The sequence below is a fragment of the Micromys minutus genome, assembly GCF_963924665.1.
Source record: "Micromys minutus genome assembly, chromosome: 15".
Taxonomy (NCBI): domain Eukaryota; kingdom Metazoa; phylum Chordata; class Mammalia; order Rodentia; family Muridae; genus Micromys; species Micromys minutus.
This window is the reverse complement of record NC_137984.1, coordinates 27,088,412-27,100,890: the sequence shown is the minus strand read 5'-3', so window position 1 is coordinate 27,100,890 and position 12,479 is coordinate 27,088,412. Positions and strand designations below refer to the sequence as shown.

The following is a 12,479-nucleotide window of genomic DNA, read 5'->3' as shown; positions in this document are numbered from 1 at the left end:
TATACAGTCTTGTACAATAATAATAATTAACAATAAAAAGGATGGTGATGATGACTGTAGCAATAAGTGGACAGAGGAAAGGTCTCCTCATATGAGATCCAGAAGTCTAGTTTCTTGGCTACTGAGTTTCTATGCCACCATTTCTAAAACAATTAGAATTTTATTATGTATCTGGAAAGCTTATTGTTTTCTTCCGTGCAAATCAATAAAAACAGAAAACAAACAGGCCCCCCCCCCCCGTTCTACCAATTCTAATACTTTATTTGGTTTCTTTTTTAAAAAATGATTCATTTTTATTTTATGTGTATTGAATGTTTTTGCCACAGTGCCTGTGGAAAGAAGAGTTCATGGGATTCCCTGGGACTGGAGTTCCAGAAGGATGTAAACTGCCACATGGGAGCTGGGACCCGAATTTGATTCCCTTGGAAGAGCAGCCAGTGCTCTTACCCACCTTGTGTACCCCAACCCCCAACCTTGTATGTGCGTATGCACAAAGTATATCAATATAATGAATGAAAAAGAAAATGTTATGGGAAAAGACTGTCAGACTTAGGAAGCTACTTTCCTTGACATCACTGTCTATCGTAGCTATTCTTTTTCCGCACAGTTTGCTTAGTCTAGATTCCCCCATTTAGCTATTTCAGGTACCCTTAGAAGAAGAAGGACAACGTGGTGGACCTATTCTTGCACCCGAGGAGATCAAGACTATTTTTGGGAGCATTCCAGATATCTTTGATGTACATATGAAGATAAAGGTAAATTTGTATTAAAGGTCAATAACATTCTCTTTGGGGGTTGTGTATGTTCATTGTAGCATTTCAGATATTTTAACCTAGCTGAGCCAATCAGTATTGTATGTAGAACTTGCATCTCACAATGTGTCTGGCTTTTTGCTCATGGCAGTCCTCCTTGCTTAGGTGGGTTTAAGACACTGCTCTACTCTAGGCTTAAATATGGTAAATGTCTTCACTAAAAAAAATTTTGACATTGTATGTGTATGAACATTGCCTACATGCTCCTACCAAGTTCATGTCCCTTGTCATTTTTAAAAGAAGAAAAACATAACAAGCCAATGAAAAAAGACCAGAAAAAAAAATTAAGACAATAGATATACCAAAACAAGACAAAAGAGCCCAGGGGGGTGGGGGGGGACCCATAGATCTCAGTTTGAGTTGACCAACTTCTGGTGTGGAGCCTGCCCTGGAGGGTGGTTGCTAAACCCAGTGACACTCCATTGCAGAAAACCAATTGTTTCCCAGGAGGTATCAGTTCCTAATAATCTCTTTGTTAGGGTAGGACTTACTTAAGTCTCTTTCCCCTTAGTGCTCAGGGTTCTGTCTGGCTTAGACGTATGTAGGTACTGTGTATGATGCCACAGTCTCTGAGCTTATATGTGCTCAGTTCTATTGTGTCTGGAAGATGCTGCTTTTTTTTTTTTCTTTTGGCTTCTTTTAAGATGGCTCGTAACAATATTTCTCCCTTCTCTGCATAGATCTCTGAGCCCTGAGGGGAGAGGTTTGGTAAAGGCATCCCATTTAGGACTCAGGGGTCCAGTCTCTCCACTCTCCATTTGATACTTTGTATTGTTGCTTCTGTTCTGCAGACTTGAATGCTAATGACAGAACACATATGGCCTTGGAATATTTACCATCTGTCCCTTTTAGTAAAATTTGCTTGACCCTGCTGCAGGTTATAATTTTTAATGACTTGTGTTAAATTAGTTGCTACAGCAGCAGGATTAAAAATAGCTTTTTCATAATTAATAAGGTCAATCAACTTTTATAGCTAGTAAGACAAAACATTGATCTATCAGTCATTGGGGAATTCGGATTGGTCTGTCTGGTCTGTCTGACAGTGCTATTTATATTTTCTTTCTTTTTTTTTTTTTAAAGATTTATTTATTCATTATATATAAGTACACTGTTGCTGTTTTCAGACACACCAGAAGTGGGCATCGGATCTCATTACAGATGGTTGTGAGCCACCATGTGGTTGCTGGGATTTGAACTCAGGACCTCTGGAAGAGCAGTCAGTGCTCTTAACCACTGAGCCATCTCTCCAGCCCGATATTTTCTTAATTCAAAGGTTGTTGTCTTTGTAGACAAGAATTTAATTCTTTGTTGTGATAAAAAGTTTGCACATTATATTATGGTACTTCATAATGTGATTTTTTTCCCCCCAGCAGATCTCATGAATGTTGTTAGCTGTGTAAGGAACTGTTGGGTTCAAATGTTTGATTTTTCTTTTTTCTTCCCCTTTTCAGGATGATCTTGAAGACCTTATTGCTAACTGGGACGAGAGCAGAAGCATTGGTGACATCTTTCTTAAATATGTAAGTGTTTGTTTAGAGTTCACATTTAAGTGGTGTCTCATTAAGGACGGGCAGGGAAAGCAATGGGAAAATGCCATTTCCCATGGTTATAAAATGTGCTAGGATTGTTCACGACTTTGGAAACATGATTTTAAAATGCCTAGCTGAACACAAGATCATCTTTAGAACACAGTTGGAGAATGGCCTTTGTGGAAAGTTTTTTGCTATCCCAAATGGATATGGGGATATACATATAATCTCATGTATAAATATTGTAATTTAAAAACTTGTATAGATACACATATATACACACATAAATATATTTTTTATCTTGTCTTCCTCTGTCGAACTTGTGAATTTGCTTTCTTAGTTAGGATAAGGGCCACATATCAGACTCAGGCAAGAGTACTTGTTGAGTGTTTATTACACATTTGAAAAAAGAAACCTTTTTATTTCATGTTTTCATTTAAGGCTAGAGGTCAGGATAGTTCAGTGTTAGTGTTTGCCCACAGTGCATGGAGCCTGGATTCAGTCTCTAGAACTATAAAATCCTTTAACAAACATTAAACAAAAACAAAAGGTAGGATATAGATACACCCCTCCTTCTAACACTTAGGAAATTGAGGCAAGAAAATGTAAGTCAGAAGCCTTTAAATCCTGTCCCAACAAAAGGCCTACAAAATCCATGTAGCTTACATTTAGTAAGTAAATCATTTTGTGCTAGGTTGTGTGGCTTACATCTCTAATACTAGCACTTGGAGGCCGAGGCAGGAGAATTACTAAGAGTCTGAGGTTAGCCTGAATTTAAAAGTGAGACCCTGTATCAAAACAAAAACAAAACACACACACACACACACACACACACACACACACACACACACATACAGAGAGAGAGAGAGAGAGAGAGAGAGAGAGAGAGAGAGAGAGAGAGAATACTTTGATTTTTCTGAGGTCCTGGGACTACAAACTGCTTTTGTTTGAATCCCTTAGGCTGAGGTTCTGCATTTGCATTCATGATGTTCTTTCTGCAACAGTGCTTTCGTTTTCTGAGGCCTCGCCCTGATTTTTTACATGATTGTTCAGGTTGTTTGAGGACTGTAAACATAGAAATTTGATTTATTTGATGACTAGTAACATGTTTAATTAGCCAAGACATTTTTAAAATTTATCTATGTAGTTTATGCATATGAGTTATTTTTGCATGTGTGCCTGCATGACAGAAGAGGACATCAGATCCCATTACAGATGGTTGTGACCCGCCATGTGGTTGCTGGGAATTGAACTCAGGACCTCAGGACCTTAACCACTGAGCCATCTCTACAGCCCTAGCCAAGGACTTAATGCTTTGTTTGTAAAGATTGTATGTTTTGATTTTAATGGTATTTCTGTGAAAGTCTGGGCATGTGCACATCAGTGCAGGCGGGTTCTTGCAGAGGCCAGAAGGTGCACTAGATTCCCTGGGATCGGAGTTACAGGGTGTAATGAACACTCCCTGCCTCCTGTGGGCACTGGGTACTAGATTTACACCTGCTGCAAAAGTAGCAAATTCTCTGTACAGCTATCTCTTCAGATTAAAAAAAAATTTTTTTAAATTGCAAGTTTTGGGTAATAGGATTGGTATTTACTAGTGATTTGGATTCTTCAACAAACAATAAATCTATTAATTTTAGACTCTGTAGTCTAAATTTGATTTCTATTCTGAAAACTGGTTTTGAATGCCAAGTCCTTATATATGTGTCATGCCTAGATTATATGGTGCTGGGAGGAAACCCCAGGTTTTGTGTATACTAGGCAAACACTGTATCAACTGAGACTCAAAAAAATTTGTCCTGTTTTAATGTGTGTTGTGTGTGCAGGTGTACGTGTGCATGAGTGCACATGCTGTTTTATGTCATACACGTGTGCATGAGTGCACATGCTGTCTTATGTCATACACGTGTGCATGAGTGCACATGCTGTCTTATGTCATACACGTGTGCATGAGTGCACATGCTGTTTTATGTCATACACGTGTGCATGAGTGCACATGCTGTCTTATGTCATACACGTGTGCATGAGTGCACATGCTGTCTTATGTCATACACATGTGCATGAGTGCACATGCTGTCTTATGTCATACACGTGTGCATGAGTGCACATGCTGTCTTATGTCATAGGCTGTGGGCACCCGTTGATGCCATTTGAATAGCAATGAGAAAGATTTTGAGATGAACTCCTGCCCTAGTGCTGAGGGCGTCCTGGAGTTTGGTAGGCCAGTGTACTCTATTCCTGGCAGTCTTGGCAGTCTGTTCAGCGCCGAGGCCTGTGTCATTGTGTTTAGCAGCAGTTTCTTTGTAAACGAAAGTTTTGTAGTTACAAATTGTGAGGAAGCCTCAAACTTTTTTTTTAATATAAATTTAATTGTGATTGTTGATTGTGTCACAAAGATCATTGTCTGAGGTGACATTCATAACCAACTGTTTTTCCTTTTCTGTTTCTAGTCCAAAGATTTGGTAAAAACTTACCCTCCATTTGTAAACTTCTTTGAAATGAGCAAGGAAACGATTATTAAATGTGAGAAACAGAAGCCCAGATTTCATGCTTTTCTCAAGGTAATATAAATTTCTATCATATAAAAATCTGAGTCACTTCTGAAAGAATTCATTAAAATAATTTTCTAAAGAATTTTAATTATTAATTATTTACTAACATAAGTAATGTTAGTAAAATTCTACTCATATAAGAACATCTTAATACTAGTCTTAAAATCAGTTGTTTCTGGGATGTTTATGTTTAGACCTAGAAATTTAGAAGTTTACACAGCAGAGGCCAACAGGTAGTTGAGTGAATAGGGATGTTATTGGGTTTGTTTTCACTTCTTTTATCGATAGGAATTGAACCCGGGACCTTGCCCATATGTGGTTATTTTCAAAGGAAATGATGTCCATGTTTAGTTCTTGAGGAGCCTAGTGGTGCTTCATGACACCGTCTTGTCCTCAATGATTGTTTCTCCCACCAGGGCTTTCTTTACTTCAGCGTGGTATCAGTGTAGTTGATAGGATACAGTCTTTCCAGGAACTTAAAGGCCTATGTTTACAACTCTGTAGAGGATCACGCCTTTTCTCAACAAGAGAAAGTTTTAGGCCTTAGAAAATTATTGAGTCATGGTGATGTACCTAAGAGCAGCTCCCATCCTGTATGAGCTCTTAATTCATTTGTTGATTTATTCTGTGTGTGTGTGTGTGTGTGTGTGTGTGTGTGTGTGTGACCTTCAGAGTCACTGTCAACTGATGGCTCTTTTATTAATTCTTGATGGGGACATTTGTGATAGAATACTTTGAAGTTTTACACAAAACTTAAACTATTTTCGCGTGTAATGAATTGATTACTTCTTTCAGATAAATCAAGCTAAACCAGAGTGTGGACGACAGAGCCTTGTGGAACTTCTCATTCGGCCCGTACAGCGGCTACCCAGTGTTGCTTTACTTTTAAATGGTACTTGTTTTACCTGTTTTGCTTGTTTGTTTGCTTTGTGTTTTGTTTTGGGGTTTTTGTTGTCTTCTTAATTTTGTTATCTTAAATATTTTTATCCAGTAGTTTCTCCCCCAACCCCTTTGAGAACACGAGTCTTCTTGTAGCCCTGCTGATCATGATCTTGTAGATCTGAAGAGGACCTTGAATGTCTGCCTCAGGAGTGATTAATACCGGGTTTAATTAGCTTTGGGGTTCCAGCCCACAGCTAATGCCGTCTACCAGCAGGCCTGTTCTCAGTCGGCTACACATTTTTTTTTTTTTTTTTTTACAAGTGTTGACATATTTATTTTCAAGGCTTATTAGGTCTTAACTTAGAATTAAGGCTTTTTATAGATACCCATTTTATGATAATCTTGATAAACAGTCTCTAAAGTTACAAATACTCAGTTTTGCCTGATATTCTTTGTTCGAATAACTGTCTTTCCACTTAGAAGTTCATTATATTTCTTGGTGTTAACTATGTCTAAATCTACTTATTAGACATAATAACAGAATATCTACAGAGACCTCACAGGAAGAGAACTCATACCAAGTTTATAGTCCTCTAAATTTCAGCTAAGTTTTTTATATTTAAACTTCCTTGGAATTTTAAGATTGGTAGAGTGTCCAGTTCCTAAGTTGGACTTGATTGTCCCCAGGTAACAGGCCCGGTGCGGTCCTTTGCTGCTGCAGCACTAGGAAGTGGAGCCAAGGGTCCCAAGTTCAGGGCCCTACATAGGAAGTTTGAGGCCTGCCTAGAGTATATCCGACCTGTCTCAGTTATTCTCAGACTGTCTAGCATGCCTGTGCAACACTCCATGTGTTTTAACACTTAAGACTGCAAGTATCAGTAGGATTTTTCTATCACAGCTTTATGATTAAATCTTACTCTGGCTAAAAAGTGTATGTTTGTCATTTATCCTCAGTTAACTATAAAACTCAAGAAATCGAATTTATTGATTAATCTTTCTGTAAACAATGTTTTAGATAGTATTAATTATAGGGCTAAAAAGGAGGTATTTTTTTTCTCTTATGGATTACATTTATAGTTGAGATTGCTTTAGGTTCCCCTGGTCTTTAAACCTATCCTATTTTGTAGATTGTGCTGATGGTGCTTAAATAATTCAGTCTTTAGGTTTTCAAAACTGAGTTTTTAAAAATCCAGTTTGCATATCCAAATTCTTCATTCATTTTTGGGGTAGAGTCTCACTTTAGACTAGGCATTCCTCCAGTCTGAGCCTGCTGAGGTGGAAGCAAATTCCTAGTAGCTCTCAGTAGGACTTTTTATTAAGTAGAAGTTAGTCAGATGCTATCATGACTAAAATGAAATTCTTAGCATTTAAGTGTTCTTCCACACAAACATTAGGTTGATATGGTGTTAGAATGCATATAGCGGTGTCAAGTGAGGCATGGGGAATGCAGAAAGGAACCTGAAAAGTGCCAGGCATAGTGGTGTCCTTAATCTCAGCATTTGAGAGGCAGGCAGGTGGAATTCTATGAGTTGGAGTAATTAGAGTGACCCTGTAACAAACTGTAAGAACGCCCACTCAAAAAAAAAAAAAAAAAAAAAAAAAAAACAACTCCAAATTAAACAAAAACTCCAAAAACCAGAGAAGCAGAGTTAGCATGTTAAATATGAACATCTACAGTAAACATCACAAAGCTTGCTTTTAAAGTATGTAAGTACTCGCTGTCCTTATACCATACTTAAAAACATACTTAAAGCAGTCAGCGCTGTAGGGAAAGCTTGGGGAATGTGCAAGTCCCCCAGAATGACTGAAAGGTATGTGACAAAGCAATGTTTAAAAAGGAAGAAAGTGCTACATATTCTGAACTTTTAATTAGTAGTTTGGAAACTAATGGAGATAGACAGTGTTATTAGAGAACTTGGGTTAAATCTGTTTTGATTGTTGTCTTAGAAATACTGCATGTTTGTGGGTAGTGAGTTTGAGTGCCCACAGAGGCCAGCAGAAGGCATCAGATCCCATGGTGGAGGAGTTGTAGGAGTGAGTGGCTTAACTTGGGTACTGGGCTCTGAAGTGGGCCCTCTGCACATAAGCGCTCTTAATCACTGAGCCCTCACTGTTCTATTTAAGACACTCCAGTCCAGGAAATCCTGAAACTCAGTGGATTTTTGCTCATAAGTTAGGTTGTAATTCTATCTTGAAAATCGTTTATGCTGAGTAATAATTTTTGGTTTAATGTAATTAAAGCAGTTGGTGAATTGATACACATTAATACTAATGTGGCATATCCAATTAGGTATATTAATGGGTGGCCTACAGTAATGTTTTTATCTGGCTCTCAAGTGCTAGGATTCAAAGCATGCGCCATTGTGCTAAGGAATAAGCAGACCTAGGACCCTGCACATATTGAACAAGCGTTCAACCTCTAAACTACATAACCAGCCATTGTGTTGAGAATAGGCTCTTACTGTGCAGTCAAGTGTTGCTCCAAACTTGCAGTCCTTCTTCACCTAGTTTCTAGGCTAGGGATTACAGATCTGCACTGTTCCTAGCTATTGGTGTATTTATTTATAAGGCATAAGTAGGAAACCACTGAACTCTTTTAATCATGGAAAAAACCCACATTTTATTATTACAGATCTTAAAAAGCACACAGCAGATGAAAATCCAGACAAAAGCACATTAGAAAAAGCTATTGGATCACTAAAAGAAGTAATGACGTAAGCAGTTTATATTTTACTTTGTGTGAGTGTGTGTGCGCGCGTGCGCACATGCACGTGTGTCTGTGTGTGAGAGAGGGAGGGAGGTTAACACATGGGATTTATCATAGGGAAGTGGAGGTCAGAAGACAACTGTAGCTGTTGCTTCCTTCCACTTTTACATGGGATTATGGGATATGGGGTTGTAAGTGCTTTTACCTGTAGATCCATCTTGCTGGCTTGCTTCCATGTTTTTACTGGATTAGGCTGGAAGTGTTAATCTTTGTCATAAACAATATAAAAGTATCAATAGCATACTTTCGTAAATTACCTAAGTTCTTTCTCTAGTACGGTTACAGTTAAAATAATAAGTATTGTAAGGACATATTGATCGAAACATTTAATTATATGTATAGAGTAATGGGAATTTGAAAATAGCCATGAGAGCACAAATAGATCTTCTTATGTTCCAGGGAAAGGCTTTTTCATGTCATTCACACAGTCTTTCTTATAAGGATTTTTCTGGTTTCAATTAAGTTCTGATTACAAAGATGTATTTCTGTAAATCTTGCATTCGTAGGTCCTCTCACCAGCTGGATTTTGTTTTTCCTACTACTTTTTGTATTTTTCATGTTAATTAAACTTCATGTAGTGTAGTCTTTACACATTCCTTAATTTCCTGATGTTTCCTCTCATAGAATATTCTCCCATTGAACAGGATGCTAACCCCCATTCAAGTTTTATATTCCTAAGGCTCCCTGCTGATGTTGAGCAAGGCGTGTCTCCCTGCTCCCACTTCTCAGTGGTGTTTCATATTTATAGTGACATTCTGAACTTCAATAAGGTTTGCACCATAAGCAGAGGTGTTCCAAGATTCATAAACTGTTCACCGTGTAAATTCTCAGGTGTCTAGTAAGACATGATTGTTAACTAAGAGCCTTGTCCAATAAAGACATTTGGGGCTTTTTACCATTACGTATTTTCTAATTTTAAGAAAAGTCTTTGTTTGGACTGATTTTCGGTTTTGGACACGGGGTGAAAGGAAGCGGAGCCTCAGCTGTCCCGTGTAGGAGCAGTCGTACCTGTAGCTGTTCCCTGTGCAGTGACCCGAGAAGCTAGAAAAGCTCTGACACACAGTGTGTTTCAAACTTGAGAATCTTGTTAGCACCCAGCATTATACAGGCTAACTGTATCTTAGAAAGTGAAATCACGAGGGAACATTACGTTTCTGAAAGGTTGCTTGGAATATTTTTTAATATCAGGATGTTTTGAAAGAATATTTATCTGATTCATGTATCATAATTAATGCACCCACATGAAAGTTGGGCTTTGAGACATGAGATTTATTTGTGTACTGGTTTCAGTGTCTGTATTAAAAGAAGTTTTATGAAACAACCATTAATTTTTCAGACATATCAATGAGGATAAGAGAAAAACAGAAGCCCAGAAGCAAATTTTTGATGTTGTTTATGAAGTAGACGGATGCCCAGTGAGTACCTTTGTTGATTACCATTGAATTTTCGGGTATGAACAGTCTGAGCCTGCAGAGAGGCCTCTGCTTATGAGCACTTACTGTTCTTAGAAAGGACCATGTCCAGTGACTCACAGCTACAGAGGACGGGATGCTGTCCCCTGGGTTCGGAGTGTGCAGTCGCACGTATAGCACATACGCAAGGAGATAACACGTACATAAATAAGAACTAGAAACAGATATTTTAAAAAATATTAACAGTCTTTGCGCCACTTTTGAATGACAGCTTGTAAAAGTTACCTGATAACTTTTGACTACTTCTGTTAATTCACAGGCTAATCTCTTATCTTCTCATCGAAGCCTAGTACAAAGAGTGGAAACAGTTTCTCTTGGCGAGCACCCCTGTGACCGAGGAGAACAAGTCACTCTCTTCCTCTTCAATGACTGCCTCGAGGTAAATTTGTACTCACTGAAGTTTTAACACTAATGTTTTATGTGATCTCCCTAAATATTTAAAATAAGGCTTTAATTGAAGTACAGTATAGAAATTTGGGGGTATATTCAGTTATTTTCAAAAAATGAGAACAATTGCTGATTTCATATTGTGGAATACTTTTGGGAGAAAGTCTAATAAGTTTACTGCAAACTAAGTCAGAATTTTTTAAAAGTAAATGCTTAGAGATGAGTTCTGGGGAACCTTGTTTTTATGTATATTTATTCAAGATCTACAAATTGGGGTTTTTGCTGTTTTTTTAAATTAAAATGTAAGAAGCCTTTTGCAGCCAAGTTGAAGAGCTAATTTGATAACTTAGTACTGTGACTCCTCGGTTTCTTCCTTTTCTACGTTGATGGTGTCTCACTGTAGCCTTGATTTCTGGGTAGTCCTTCCACTTCAGCCTTCCCAAGTGCTGGGATAGCAGGCGTGAGCCACAATGCCAAATTGCAATCTTCAAAATAGAAGGCTTTATTGATGAGTTGTAATCATTCTAATTCTAAAACTCTCACCTGTGTATGTTAAATATTGTCTTCCCAATAAATACCCCGTAGGCAAATAATTAAGTTTTATATACTTTTAAGGCTTCTTTCCATTTCTTTAACATGTAATTTTAAATAATTAACCAATTTGATGTGGGGAAGTATCTTAGGGTTTCTATTGGCTGCACTGAAACACCATTTCCAAAGCAACCCGGGGAGGAAAGGGTTTATTTGGATCACACTTCCGAAGCACGTTCATCACCAGAGGAGGTCAGGATGGGGACCTGAAGTCAGAAGCTGATTAGAGGCTACTCTCATGGCTTGTTCAGCTTTCCTTTTTTTTTTTTTTTTTTTTTTTATAAAGGCATGGCAGGATGGCACCACCCACAGTGGGCTGGACCTTCTCACATCAGTCACCAAGGAAAATGTCCTATAGGCTTGCCTACAACCTGATGGAGGCATTTTCTTAATTAGGTTCCTTCCTCTTAGATGACTTTAGCTGTGTAAAGTTGACATTAAACTATCTAGCACAGGTAGAAAGAAATGCAGTGTTCTTTATTTCAAAAAAGAAAAGATGTTCGTTTGGTAAATCAGACATTAACAAGAATATTCTTTGACAAGTTTGTTACTGGGAAACTTCTGTTGCCCTCATCAAAGTGTCTGCTGGCTTTGCTTTTTTTCCCTGGGTCCGTCTGTTCCTTTGCCCGTCCATTCCCATTTCTGTGTTGCTTCTTTTAAAGAGCTCCCCTCTTCCATTATGTACACCATTCTTTAATGTGTAAACGCTAGCCAGTCTGAGAAACCAGGGCATGCCCGAGTGAGCTAAAGGGCAGTAAAATCTCAAGGAAGATCTGCCTCTGATAAAGGGTCTTGTACTTAGAGGTTCCGAAGTGATACTTTCATTTAGTTAGTAATGTTATAAAACGCACAAAACAGTGATAATCTGTGATAATAGTGATAACCATGTGGAGGGAAACTAAATGATAAACGTCGTACACTGGGTGATTGTGAACTGCCTGAATCCCCTGCAGTAAGTATCTCAACTTGCTCTTTTGAAAACAAGGTCAGAAGTCAATCTTAATCCCACTTTACCTGTAGGTACCTTATCCAGGGCCTTAGCTGTATATAGTCTGACTGTTTTTCTTTGTTTGGGTTATTTAGATTTCCTTAACAATTTGTGGAATTTATCTTGCCTTTTAGTACAGCAGTGATTTATTTTGACAATTTAAAAAAATTTTATATCCCCTTCATATTTTACCATACTTAGCTCATGACATCCCTTCTGCTTCAATTCTTACTGTGGCAATTCCTGTACCTTCTCAGGCCCTGGCCTCAGTTTCTTCACCTTCATGGGTCCAGTGGTGTTTTGCTCTCCTCCTGTGTCCTAGTCAAGGTTAATATTGTTGCTGTGATGCATCACCATGAGCGAGAGCAACTCAGGGAGGAAGGGTTTATTTGGCTCATACTTCCATGTCATTGTTTATCCTCAAAGGAGCTCAGGACAGGAGCTGATGCAGAGGCCATGGAGGAGGGTTGCCTACTGGCTTGCTCCACATGGCTTGCCC

At 38.3% G+C, this 12,479-nt stretch overlaps 1 protein-coding gene across 12 annotated transcripts in view; it reads left to right on the top strand.

Moving 5' to 3' along the window:
- Nucleotides 1–12,479, top strand: part of ECT2 (epithelial cell transforming 2) — a gene marked incomplete at both ends in the record, with an annotated part of 47,191 nt that overhangs the window by 14,899 nt on the left and 19,813 nt on the right. For 10 of the 12 annotated variants that reach the window (XM_080929274.1, XM_080929271.1, XM_080929269.1 and 7 more), the window contains 7 exons: nucleotides 636–755; nucleotides 2,264–2,332; nucleotides 4,792–4,902; nucleotides 5,689–5,785; nucleotides 8,408–8,489; nucleotides 9,879–9,957; nucleotides 10,274–10,393. In XM_080929274.1, coding sequence (XP_080785400.1) covers nucleotides 636–755; nucleotides 2,264–2,332; nucleotides 4,792–4,902; nucleotides 5,689–5,785; nucleotides 8,408–8,489; nucleotides 9,879–9,957; nucleotides 10,274–10,393 — 678 coding nt within the window. The remainder of the gene's footprint in view (nucleotides 1–635; nucleotides 756–2,263; nucleotides 2,333–4,791; nucleotides 4,903–5,688; nucleotides 5,786–8,407; nucleotides 8,490–9,878; nucleotides 9,958–10,273; nucleotides 10,394–12,479) is intronic. The other 2 variants (XM_080929275.1, XM_080929270.1) reach the window with 2 other exon arrangements.